This window comes from Aquarana catesbeiana, linkage group LG04 (genome assembly GCF_042186555.1).
Source record: "Aquarana catesbeiana isolate 2022-GZ linkage group LG04, ASM4218655v1, whole genome shotgun sequence".
Taxonomy (NCBI): domain Eukaryota; kingdom Metazoa; phylum Chordata; class Amphibia; order Anura; family Ranidae; genus Aquarana; species Aquarana catesbeiana.
In genome coordinates, this window is record NC_133327.1 from 637,358,264 (window position 1) to 637,371,344 (window position 13,081).

General features: G+C 43.9%; 1 protein-coding gene across 1 annotated transcript in view; it reads right to left on the reverse strand.

Annotated features, from left to right (window-relative positions):
- Positions 1-2,018: 2,018 nt before the first annotated feature.
- The window catches only part of SMYD2 (SET and MYND domain containing 2), a 102,386-nt gene continuing 91,323 nt past the window's right edge, over positions 2,019-13,081 (reverse strand). Inside the window, exons 10-12 of the mRNA XM_073628386.1 lie at positions 10,200-10,374; positions 7,635-7,743; positions 2,019-5,164 (exon numbers count right to left, since the gene is read on the reverse strand). Coding sequence (XP_073484487.1) covers positions 5,087-5,164; positions 7,635-7,743; positions 10,200-10,374 — 362 coding nt within the window. The 3' untranslated portion in view covers positions 2,019-5,086. The remainder of the gene's footprint in view (positions 5,165-7,634; positions 7,744-10,199; positions 10,375-13,081) is intronic.

Here is a 13,081-nt window from a genome sequence, read left to right on the forward strand (position 1 = left end):
ACTATTGCTTGTATTTGATCATTATTTGTGTACTCTTACACTTTTCCAAAACTTTTTTCATATTTTTTTTCCCCTTTGAGAAAAATAAAGTTAGGGGGGCCGCTAATTTGGCACAACAGGTCCAGAATAGTGGGGGGGAGCTTCTGTAACCCTCCAGGAGCCATTTAAACTGCACCGAACCCTAAAGCAAAACAAAAACACTCCTATCCTTTACAGCCAAGGAAGCTGCCATCTTCCACTCTGATCTGCAACTTCCCTGTACTGCACGTGTGACCACTTATGACACCTGCCCTTTGATGGCTTGGCAGTTCAGGTGAGAACACAGGCACCAGTGACCATTCTCATTCATGGTCTATCTTCAATGCAACCATTTTGGAAAACCATTAAAATCCATGGGTTACTTCTGCTTTAATGTCAAATTCCAATTCATTTAGTGCAAATATTCTGATTTATGTTGAAATTTCACACTCAATTCCACTCACCCCCCCAGTCAGATCGGATGATCATACGATTCCTAAAGGGAGCTGGGATTGCTTTTCCTCCATTGAGTATAATAAACTGTCAGGAAGATGGGCTCTCACCCATATGCAGACTCGCATATAAAAAAAAAATGAATTATCGGCCCTAAGCCAATGAAGGTAAGGGGCCAGTTGGGGCTAAATTTAGTAAAGGTTCAGTTATCCTTTAAAAACTTTTGTAATCTTGGGGTGTGGAATTATTTTCAGATTTCTATTAAATTTACTTCAGTGTAAATATGTGAAGACTTTTGCTTATGTTTTTAATAAATATTGAATTTCTCTATGCAAGCTTTTTTTTTCTTTTATAATTTGTGTAAATTATGTGTCAAAAAAAAAAAAAAAAAAATTTCTTGCAGGAGCATGAAAGCATTGCACACCTAATCACTGCGTTGATCAGAAGTGTAATGTCAGGTTTCTGCATCCAAGCCCTGCAGCTTTTAGCCTATACCTACATACAGGCTGTCCAGTTTGAAAGCTGTAGAGTTTGTGAATGAACTAAGAGAGCGCTCATCAGAGACCTCACAGTTCATTCAGAACTACAACCCGTCAGCAAAGGTGGATGAAAATAGTTTTATTTTGTTCAATCACAGGAAAATGAATCAATGATGTGGCCGTAGCCCTGCACAGCCACACGGTTTTTAAATTATGACAGCAGGTGCAGGGAGAAGATTCCCTGGCCACTGTCGTACTGCAATTGCGCAGGAGCCGCATCTGACGAGTCTCAATTTCAGCTGCGACATTCAGCAGGTCGGGTCAGAATTTGGCATAAACAACATGAAAGCATGGATCCATCCTGCCTTGTATCAACGGTTCAGGCTGGTGGTGGTGTAATGGTGGGGAGGATATTTTCTTGGCACACGTTGGGCCTCTTAGTACCAATTGAGCATCGTTTATACGCCACGACCTACCTGAGTATTGTTGCTGACCATGTCCATTTCTTTATTACTACAGTGTCCTCATCTTCTGATGGCTCCTTCCAGCAGGATAATGTCACAAAGCTCCAATCATCTCACCACTGGTTTCTTGAACATGACAATGAGGTCCCTGTACTCCAATGGCCTCCACAGTCACCAGATCTCATCCAATAGAGCACCTTTGGGATGTGGTGGAAGTGGAGATTTGCATCATGCATATGCAGCCGACAAATCTACAGCGACTGCATGATGCTATCATATCAATATGGACCAAAATCTCTGAGGAATGTTTCCAACACCTTGTTAAATTCTGGGGTCACAAAGAATTAAGGCAGTTCTGAAGGCAAAAGGGGGTCCAACCCGGTACCAGCAAGGTGTACCTAATAAAGTGTCCGGTGTGTATGTGTCCTGACCAGTTCATTAGAAAAGCCAGTAGGAATAGACTGTGGTTATCATGGGCCCCCCACAGGCTTGCAGCACTCGTCAGATGCACTACACCATGAAATGCATGTCGTTGGTTTACCTAAGAATACAGCTTTGCTGCTACATTAAGCATGGTGAACAAAAAGGAAAAAACCTCAATGAATACATTGGTTTATCTTTTATTACAATGCAGTGTTTAAACAGCAATTTTGTAATAAAATTTGCAGGCAAACAATGGTTTTCAGGCTTTGACAACTGTTCACGAACCCACAGCAATTTTACAATTAGAAAAAAAAATTATTATTATTTCAGCCACTCAAAAAATATTTAAATTATAACTTGGTTTTTGCAGGAGATCTTAGGACTTCAGTAACATTGCATGTGTAAATATAGCCCTACATACACTTCTAGTATTTGAGCTGCAGCCTTTTACACGACTGTGTACAGCCTGCTCATGTAATGGGATAGTATCATTTGGCCACCACTAAGGGGCGCTACAAGGCTGAATAGGAAGACCTTCTCCCATCTGTAGTCTGACAGCAGGAGACCGATACATGGGAACAGATCACTTCTCTCCAACTAAACCATCCCAGGGACAAGGCCATAAGTCCGCACTGGAAGCACACTTATATTTCATGTTTACAAGTGATGGTAAATCACAAGTGCCATTTACAAAGGCGGCTGTCCCCTGGGAACAGAACGCATGTAGAACAACTTTGTCCTGTCTGGCTATGTGCTGTCTAAGGCTTGGAGACAGAGAAAAATGTTGTCTCCTTGCTGGTTGTGCTGTCAGGCAGGGTGCCCCCCAATGGCTGTCCAACAACACAGCAAGCGAGGAGACCGCATGTTTTTCTATCTCAAAGAAATTGCTTGGGTCAAGCACCCCGCAAAGAATGTGAGGAATTGAGTCATCGACTGTGTTCCAGGCAAGTGCTTGGAGATGGAAAAGAAAAAGCACCAAATGTCAAAGCCTCCATCTCCTTGCTCGCTGCATGTTCAAACAGCCATGGGAAAAGAGGGGCCACCCTGTGACATCACAGTAGGAGATGGGACAATGTACTATGGGCCCTGGAGAACAGAACACATTCAAAAGCATCTCAATTTTGAGACCGATTCCACGAGAAGAAGTCCCCTGACTTTCAAGGGCCACAATACATGAAAAAATAAAAATAAAATGCGTTTGTGATCAGCAAATATTCACATATAGGAAAAAGTCCTCATACTTGTGCAAAAATGAAGCTACGCTGTATTTTGCTACACTATTAGTAGTAGTAGCTGGTCATCCTTGTGAGGGCTGCTGTAGTTTAGCATTCACCCTAATCTAGAAGTGCGCTGATGGCACACAATAGTGTGTGAGCAATGGCAATTACGCTTTTTTTCTTGAGACCAGAGAGAACCTCAAGGGACATTTCTTTATATTCAGAGCGAAAACACCTAAAGGCCCCCCTTTCACATAGGTGCCTCTGCTTGCTCAGCGGGGGAATCTCTCCACTGAGCAGGCAGATGACAGGTCAGTGTCTGCTCCACTATGCAGAGCGGACACGGACACAGCCCGCTCTCCTCTATGGGGCAATCGGATGGAAATTGACTGCATGTCTGTATCCATTCGATCCGATCCACCAAAGGGATGGGGAATAGGACTCACCATTGGCCTGATGGCGGCAGACAGCATCCGGCCCATAGAAGAGACTGGAGGTCCAATCGGGTCTGCCTGAAACACCGAAAGGCGGACCTGAGCGGACAGCCTGTGTGAAAGGGGCCTAAAGCGGTAATTATAATTTTACATATATATATTTATTCTCTATAATAGGGATTACCTGTAGGTACAGTAAATATTTACTTTAGTAACAGCTAGTGAGGTCATAGACGCATGCGCACTGCGTTCCGGATGGCCGGTGCGGTCCATTCAGAGCTGTGTCACAGATGTGACGTCACCACGGCTCAGCCATTCATTTTTTTTTTTTTTTTGGTTTACTACAGCTGTAACACCAAGAGCTTCCAGTGCCACATGCCTTGTGTCCAAGGTTCCGCACAGCACTCAATGGCTCTCCGTGTGCAGATACAAAAGTGTCAACCCCTCCAGAAGATACGGAATTCACCCTTCAGGCTCATTCTGGGAGGTCACTCACATCCTTCCCCAAGAGTCCAATCCTTTCCAATTCCGGTAATCACATGGCAGACCCAGGGGCAATACAAAGCAACAGAGCATAGAGAGACAGAGGACAGAAGGGCGAATTGTTGGGTCGTCATGCAGATGAAATGAGTCTTTTGGAGGGGTTGAATCTTCAGGACCCCTACAATGTCCCTTCTGCAATAAATAAAACCTAGCTGCTGCCTCGCAGTCTTCTGTAGAAAGAACACAGAGCTGCACAAGCTCAGCCCAGTCCTTGTGTGCTGGGATGACTGCACTCCTGTACATGTGCCTAAGTGTCATCATCCTGCACCGGCCAATCAAGAAGGCTAAAGACCAGCACCCAAAAGAAGCCAGGGACTTCGGGGGCGTTGTACTGCTGAGTTTAGTTCTGCTTTAAGTTTCTGGGCTCTGAAGTTAAAGAAATGTCCCTTGAGGTGCTCTGTCCCCTAAAGAGACCACAACCACCACTGCTCACAAGTATGTACACAACAAATGTAATACTATATGAAATATATTTAAAAAAGCGTGACTAGTACAGAATAGCATCTTTATACAAAGCAGTTGGTGTATTGGCTATAGGGGGCCATTTGACATACTACAGCCTGTACCTACAGGCCAACAATTCACATGAAAAAAATGGATCTATATTCAAATGTAAACATAAACAATCCTGCTGGGATGGGTAAATAAAGCGTAACAGATGTGGTGGAATACTTACCTTACCTGGAGAAAGTGCTTCAAGGTTCACTCCAGTGTTGCTCACATATGCAAAAGCCTTGGGATTTTGTCACAGGATCTGTTACTCTTTAGCAACTCAACTCATAGAATTCAAATGCCAACATTTAAGCACAGGTTCACTTTATGGTGTGAAGAGCAACGGTGTTATGTTGCCCCCTAGTGGAATTTTCGTACATACACAAGAACCTAGAGGCCTTCTGAGTGCTACAAGTTATGGATGTCTTATCAGCCAGTGCAGAGGAGAATCTATTGTTCCCCATTGGGCGAAGCATCTTTCCATGTCCAACAATGCCACACTGACATACACTGGCATTTCTGACATACATTTAAATAGAAGCGTGTACAGTACACCTTTGGTGTTATTGCTCCATCTCTTTCTTGACTTCTTCTATATAATGGTGATCTGGTCCATAAGCCACCTCCATTATAGCAATGGCCTGGAGAAGAACAGAAAAATCAAAAAATGTTAAAACTCTTATACTCAAGAGATAAAACTAAATTTACAAAAAACTAGTTTTGCTGCATCTTGAGTATTTATTATAATACAGCAGTGGTCTCCAAACTGCGGCCCTTTGCTTGCCTCTATCCAGCCCTTGGGACACTATTCCTCCCACTGACATCAATGATGAGGCACCCTTCCTCCCACTGACACCATCAATGATGGGGCACCCTTCCTCCCACTGACACCATCAATGGGGGCACCCTTCCTCCCACTGACACCATCAATGGGGGCACCCTTCCTCCCACTGACACCATCAATGGGGGCACCCTTCCTCCCACTGACACCATCAATGGGGGCACCCTTCCTCCCACTGACACCATCAATGGGGGCACCCTTCCTCCCACTGACACCATCAATGGGGGCACCCTTCCTCCCACTCACACCATCAATGATGAGGCACCCTTCCTCCCACTCACACCATCAATGATGAGGCACCCTTCCTCCCACTCACACCATCAATGATGAGGCACCCTTCCTCCCACTCACACCATCAAATGGGGCACACTTCCTCCCACTGACACCATCAAAAAGAGCACCCTTCATCCTACTAAAACAAACCACGGGGCACTATTCCTCGCACTGATGCTGGGACATTTTTTACTCGCACTGGCCACAGTCTGGCCCCTCTAAAGCCTGAAGGACAGTAACCTGGCCCTTAGTTTGAAAAGTTTGGAGACCCCTCTTATACAGGATTTATATAGTGCCAACAGTTTAGGCAGCGCTTTACAACATAAGGGCAGACAGTAGGACTGACAGAAAAATAAAAAGAAATTACAGCGCTCACAAAATAAATTTAACATGTGAAAACGTCCATATACACCTTTACTGCTTTCTCTTTTGAGTAGGAATGAGATGGCCCTGCTCAATAGAGCTTGCAATCCAATGCCCTGTACACATGAGCGGACTTTTCGACTGGACTGGTCCGATGGACCGAAGCCAGCAGACAATCCGACTATGTGTGGGCTTCATCGGACCTTCAGCGGACTGTTTCTGTCGAAAATCTGATGGACTTTAGATTTGGAACATGTTTCAAATCTTATGTCGGAACTCCGCCGGACCCAGTTCCTATCGAGAAATCCACTCGTCTGTATGCTAGTCCGACAGACGAAAACCAGCGCTAGGGCAGCTATTGGTAACAATAGTTTATATGGTTTATACAGAGTTGCATAGATGCAGCCGCTCTGCGTTAAGGCCCAGCACGGTAGTCTGCAGGGATCAATAAGTTCACGATGCATACTCAGGAGCTTTCCAATCATGTGACTGCTAATCAGATCGGTCGCATGACCTGAAAACACACCACCTCCCGGCTTTTAGAACTCTTAAAGGGCCGGGAGGCGGTAAGCGCAAAGGGGTTAAACTTATTTGTCCTGAAGAAGACGCTTATAGAAGAACTCCATGCAAAAAAAAAAAAAAAAAATCGCTTAAAAAAACCATGGGCAAAATGTTTATTTACAGTTGCAGTGGGGCTGTGCCTGCACTGCATGGGTTAACTGCTCGTTTTCGTATAGGCCTTGCAGAGCAGAGATATATTTGCCTAATCTGCTGATCCCCCAAGTACAAGATCGGCCCCCACCGCTCCTGTCCCCTAGCAGTCTTGTGAATGGACTGTTCCTGACGTCATTACGTCCATAGAGCGGCTCTGGATGTAAGGATAGCAGGAACAGTCCACCACTGGACATGGGGGAGCACAGTTTTCCAAAAGATCGGGTAAGTATAGCCTTTCGGTGCACCCCTGGACAAAACAAGCAGTTAACCCATGAAGTGCGAGCACAGCCCAACTGCATGGGAGAACATTTTTCTCTTCATGGAGTGGTTCTTTAACCCCTCCCCACTCGGCCTATTGTGATAGGACGGCCTGGGCGGAACCCCTACTATCCTAAGATCGGGCCGTGCTTCGGCACGAGCTGTCACCCGCTGTATCCAGCCGATGACAGATCACTGTACCAGCCTGCTACTGGTATCATGTGATCACTGTGGCCAATCACAGCAGATGACAATTGTACACAATGAAAGGCTTTGCTTCATGCCTTTCATTGTGTACTATTGGGTTGAGCTCTGTGATTGCTCACAGTGAGCACATGGTACAGACCAGGCCCATCTGTACCATGTGATTAGCGGTGGCCAAACACAGCTAATCACAATAGTAAACACCGAGTGAATAGTTTTCATTAAAAAAAAAATGGCTGCTTATCACAAAGGAGCAGGCAGTGGGGGGGGTCGCAAACACAACTTACACCCAGAAACCGGCAACAACGCACAGGTACCCCGTCACATTATATGTACTGTGACAGGTCAGTAATGAGCTGGAAGACAACCAATTATTGCACACCAGTTTCTATCTGGTCAATGAGTAAAAATAAAGGAAAATGAACACAAATGTAGACTTTCCACGGAGCCTCACATACCTTTTTCAGGGCCTTAATCCCAGCGGTCTTCTTCTCCAGGCCCATGTAAAGTCTCCCCAGCTTCAGCCACATGGAGGCCACATTTGGAGAGTAGGGTGGATAGTGCTTGCTGGAAAAAACAGAACAAATAATAGAAAGATACAATATATGTACTTCTATGGAAGCATGTACCTGGGGAGACTGCTCACTAGTGGTTAGTAGAAATGATTTCCGATTGGTCGCTATTAATATCAGCACTTGGGATATCACAATTTAATTGTATTAAGGTGCCAATATATAAGCGAGTCTTGAAACAGACTCTCCTAAATGTCCAATCTTATTTTCAGACTACTCACTTAAAAGATGGTTGTAAACATCTGACATGAAAAATGAACACGGCATATTCTTCTATAGTGTGTACTTACCTCAATCCAAAGCACAGAGTAGGATTACTGCCTGCGCTGTCATTCCCCTATCTGCATAAGTTGCCTCTGGCAGTCTATTCAGACACCAAGCAATCCAGAGAGATGGACACCATCACTCCAGCACACAGCAGGTGACTGACAGCCTCAGCTGTGCATGTTTCCCTATGAGTCGGTGTAGGGAGGGGTGCCCATTCCCTCCACTCGGGTCTCAGATTACACTCGGCTTTCTTCTCTACACTGTGCGACATCAGATCCCTGCCCGTGCCTGCTGATGATCAGAAATGGGATGCAAAATGTGTGCTTTAAAGAGTTTGTAGAGGAGAGAGGATTGCAGATAAACAGGTACAACTTATGTAGGAAGCGTTGTTTCATCTCTGTACCATCTGAGGCTTGTCAGTTCACTAGGTAGTTGGGGTTTAGGATATGGTATATGCAAGGGTTTACTATAAGCCCCCTTCCCTACTACAAAATAAAAAACACAGGCTGCCATTGGTAACCCATCCTTCTGAAAATGCTAGGTGCCCAGCTGAACATATGGCTTCAATGTCTGCAAAGTCATTGACCCACACCAAGCATGTGGATGGAAACTGCGACTTCACTTTCTGCACGCTTGTTCTGGTTGTTCATGCCTCTGGAGGTACTGAATTTACAAAATAGGCATGACAACCAACTAAGACTTGCAGAAGGTCATCAGCGGCAGTTTTCTATAGGGCATTAATGACAGGTTACCTTTAAAACACTTTCAGAATACACTAAACCCTCCATGGCTGTAATGACCCAAGTACATGGTAAACCACTATCACCCTCCACCATATAAAATACTATTTTTTATTAAACTTTTGTGTCAACATACACATACAAAAAAGTAGAAACTGGTGATTCATAGCATTATAATATCACATAAGTACATAAAAGTGCATAATAAACAGTTTTTATTTATTGGGTCTCCTGTATTCACTAATTTGAGTTACCATAAAAGTACAGTATATAATTGATTGTATGACCATCAGGTGGGTGTGTGCCCTGTTTTTGTATATTTCCTCTGTTGGGGCCACTACCTATCTGGCGATTTGTCTTGAGGAAGGGTTAATGGGCTGGCCAGCCATTTATTCCAGATTTTGTAAAAGGTTTTGTTTTTTTTCTAACCTTGAATGTAAGTTTACATAGGGGGATCACATCATTGATCAGTTGTAGCCACAGAGATTTCAGAGATGTCTGTAAACCCTTCCATGACAATAGTATGGTTTTCCTCGCATAAAAGTGAAGGATATGAAGGAGCCTTTTGGCTTTGATTGAAGTGTGGAGATCCCCAAGAATTGTCTGCAGGCAATTCTTGGGGTGCAGAATATTTGGTAGGCCTATTGCTGATTAGATGAAAGTCCCCACCTTCTGTCCAAAAGTGCTGGATTATTGAGCAGGTCCAAAAACAATGTAAAAAAATCTGCCTCTTGGCCACAGCCCCTAAAGCATTCTGCTGTGGGTGTTAGTCCCAGTTTATGTAACCTAGCAGGGGTTAGGTGGGAGAAATTAAAAATGTCAATATTAATAATGCGGTTCCTAGATGAGATCACTGACTTTTTTTATGTTTCGCTAAATTCTGTCCAGTCTTCTTCAGAAGGTGTAGAGTCCATAAGGGTCCATTTTGTTTGGGCCATTCGGAATCTTGGGTTACTATCCGTCATGACGGTAGCGTAGTAGGTGGAGATGAGTTTGGTGGGATCAGGGTGTCGCAGTACTTTCTCTAACTGAGGTATAGCTATAGGATTACCCAACGAGCCAAAGTGGGCATATATAGCATGCCGGAGTTGGTAGTAGAAGAACATATATGAGCGTGGTAGATCAAAGTCAGCCCGCATTTGTCGGAAGGATTTAAATCCCTGTGAGTCATATACAGTAGATGGCACAGGTATTTAACTCCTTTGGTGTACCACCGCTGAGGGTCAGGCAAAGCGTACAGTTCTTTATAATTGGGGTTTAAACCAGAGGGTTATTAGGGGACTTCGACCATGGTTCATTTGTAATGTTAGAGACAATCATTTTAAACAGAGTGAAGTATTTAGCATAGTTGTGCCTGGGTGAGCTGGTGCCCCGGCCTCTACTACAGGTGCCCTTTAATGCCAATTCAGATGTTATCAGAATGGGCATGGCTGTTGAGACTTACCGGTATGGCTGGATGATTTTCCCTCCATACTTCAAGGCTCCTTCCCAGTCCTGCATGTACAGGCAGATTCCCATGGACTGATACGTCATGTGTAACATATAAATGTTAGTCTCTGCAAATAACGCTCCCATCTTCTCCATACTGAGCTCACACATCTCCAGCAGTTCACTAGGACGTGGTATGGTTAAGAAAAAAATAAATCTATAAATCACAGACCCCCTCAGAGAAGTAAGCCTGCCGGTATTTTCTAAGTACCACTGTCGCACCAGGCTTGGACTGGCCCCCCCAGGATTCTCTGGTGGGCCCCCCTGTACACAGAGTGCCCAAAAAGTCCAGGGTACTACTACTTTTAGGGAATGAAAGTACTCTGGCTGAAATTATTCCCTGAGCAGACTGATCTGCATTTAACAGATCTGAAAATGGTTCACAAAGTAGGACATTAGAAGAGAAGCCGGGGAGGGACAGTCAAGTTTCATCCGCAGGTGGTACTGCCCCGGTCCTACGGTAACAAAGTATAACAAAAACGGCAAAAAAAATTTCACCAAGCACGAAAGTAAAAGAAAGTTTCGGTTTGGCAACAGAACAGGAAAAGGAGGCACATCTTCCAATGGGGGACACTAGTTTTAGAGATACTGGTGATAACCAGGGAGTTTGGAGGAATTTCCTCTTATTTCCTGTTTTGGCTATGTGACAAAACTAAGGGAATTCTCCCCAATGGGACACATATGGTTAAAAAAAAAACAAAAAAAAAAAACAAAAACAAAAAAAACCACCACACAAGGGTTAGAACTCTTAAAATTAAGAATACAATGTTGCCTTTAGGCCCACTTTAAGTACCACCAACACCAATGATTTAGGGGCCCACTATCCTACCGACAGCATTGATTAATAGCAACTCATATTTTCAACTATTTACTCACATTTTTAATTTTTTTAAACACATATTTTGCATTCCCACACTTTTATTGTAAGTGTCTAAACCATTTTCTTTACTGTTGCAGCATAGAAAATGTTGGGAGAGTTGATCAGGCTCTGGTTTCACTGAGGTTAAAATGGTTCTAAGGACTTTTTCTTTTTACCATTCTTTGCATTAAAAAGGTAAAAAAACAAAAAAAAAAACAAAAAAAAACAAAACACACCACCACACCCTTCTGTGTGCAGCTCAGCCCCCTTATACTTTGAGCCAGATCTTGATCCACCGCTGTGCCAAAGAACAACAGCCCTCTCCCTCCTCATTGGCTCAGAGACAGCAGCAGGAGCCATTTGCTCCCACTGCTGTCAATCACACAGCCAATGAGGAGAAAGCAGGTGAACGGTGTTGCAGCCGAGCGAGCCTGCACAGTGGCTGCAGCGCTAATTAGTGTATTTTGACAGTGGAGGAGGAGTCCCCCCACTGTCAGAATACAATAGCTCAGCAGGAAAGATTCCTTCATCCACCTTGAAAGTGTGGATAGGGGGAATCCATTCGTTGTTTTTTTTTAGCCGGGTGGCTGATAAAAAAAAAAAAAAAAAAAATCAATGGTCAGCTTTACTGTTTACAGGACAATCCCTTAGATTTTATTGTATGGACACAGTCCTCTCTCCTATGGTTTCTAGCTACTGCTAGGTTTTGTTAAGTGGAAAGCCAAAAATCACCTGAAAACAGCTGCTTTGGGAGGAACCGACCAAGGTTCGCCCAATGCAGCTTCTGTTGAAAGGGCATGCAGGAAAATCAGCCTCCAATCAGCAGTCGCGAGCGCTGATCAGTGTATTTTGGCAGGGCGGGGGACAAGTTGGGTTAAGGCATGAATGTTTAACCCTTTGTCAGAACACAACAGCATAGCGGGGGCGATCCCCGCACTAAAGCCAGCCATAGATGGTTCCAATCTCATGCAAACCATCTATGGGCAGACTGATTGCACCCAAGTCAATCCAGTGATCGACTTAAGTACAACCAGCATGCCAGATTTTTCCATACGATTATTGCCAGCTGTTATAGCTGCTAGCAATCATCACTGTTCACCCCGCAGGAGCAGCTAACCGCTTGCGGCAGAACACAATAGCTCAACAGGAGAAATTCTCATATAAACACTGATTGGTTGATAGGGGAAAAAAATAAATAAAAATCAAGCGATTTTCTTTCCTGCAACCCATGGCTGCAGAAAAGAAAAATTGCATCATCTATGGCCAGCCTAACATCGCTTATGTTTAACCCAGCGGGTTATAGTGTGCACCCAGCATTAAACTATATAAACTAGAGTTTGGACCATTGTATTTACTTTCTACTTTACCTTCTTATATTTATTTGTACAGCTCCATGGCAAAAGATGGTGTCACACGGTATACAAACATCAAAATACTCATGTAATTGACAATAAAAGCAACAATAGAAAAAAAAATTTAATAATGGCTAAAAATCCAAGTGAAGAAGAGCAAGTCAAGTCAAGTCAAACAGGTAAGTGCTACCACATTGCTCAACTTAGAACGTTCACTCAATAGAGTACAATGCCACCAAATCTGATATTTTACTTAGGAAGGGAGGCAGCAATGGGTTGAATCGCACCTTTGGCTTCTTATATCAGGGGAGATCTCTCTGCAAGTTCTGGTGTCACCCCCTCTAAGACAATGAAGTGATCACGTTCTTCACTATATTTCTTGCATGGTATGGAGAATCCATCAGAAGAATGTGACACAACCGATGGGCTTTGCCATGGCAGTTGGGCCAAGCTGAGAATTGTGGATGACAGATCTGGTCACTGTATCTACTGCCAGATAGAAGTCGGCTTGGAATCCTACTTGCCACCAAGTACAAATACCTCAAACATCTGTTTTAGGTGCTGGTATTCAAGCCATTAGGGCCAGATTTAGAAGACTCCTCATAGTGTTTCTACCAGGATTCAATC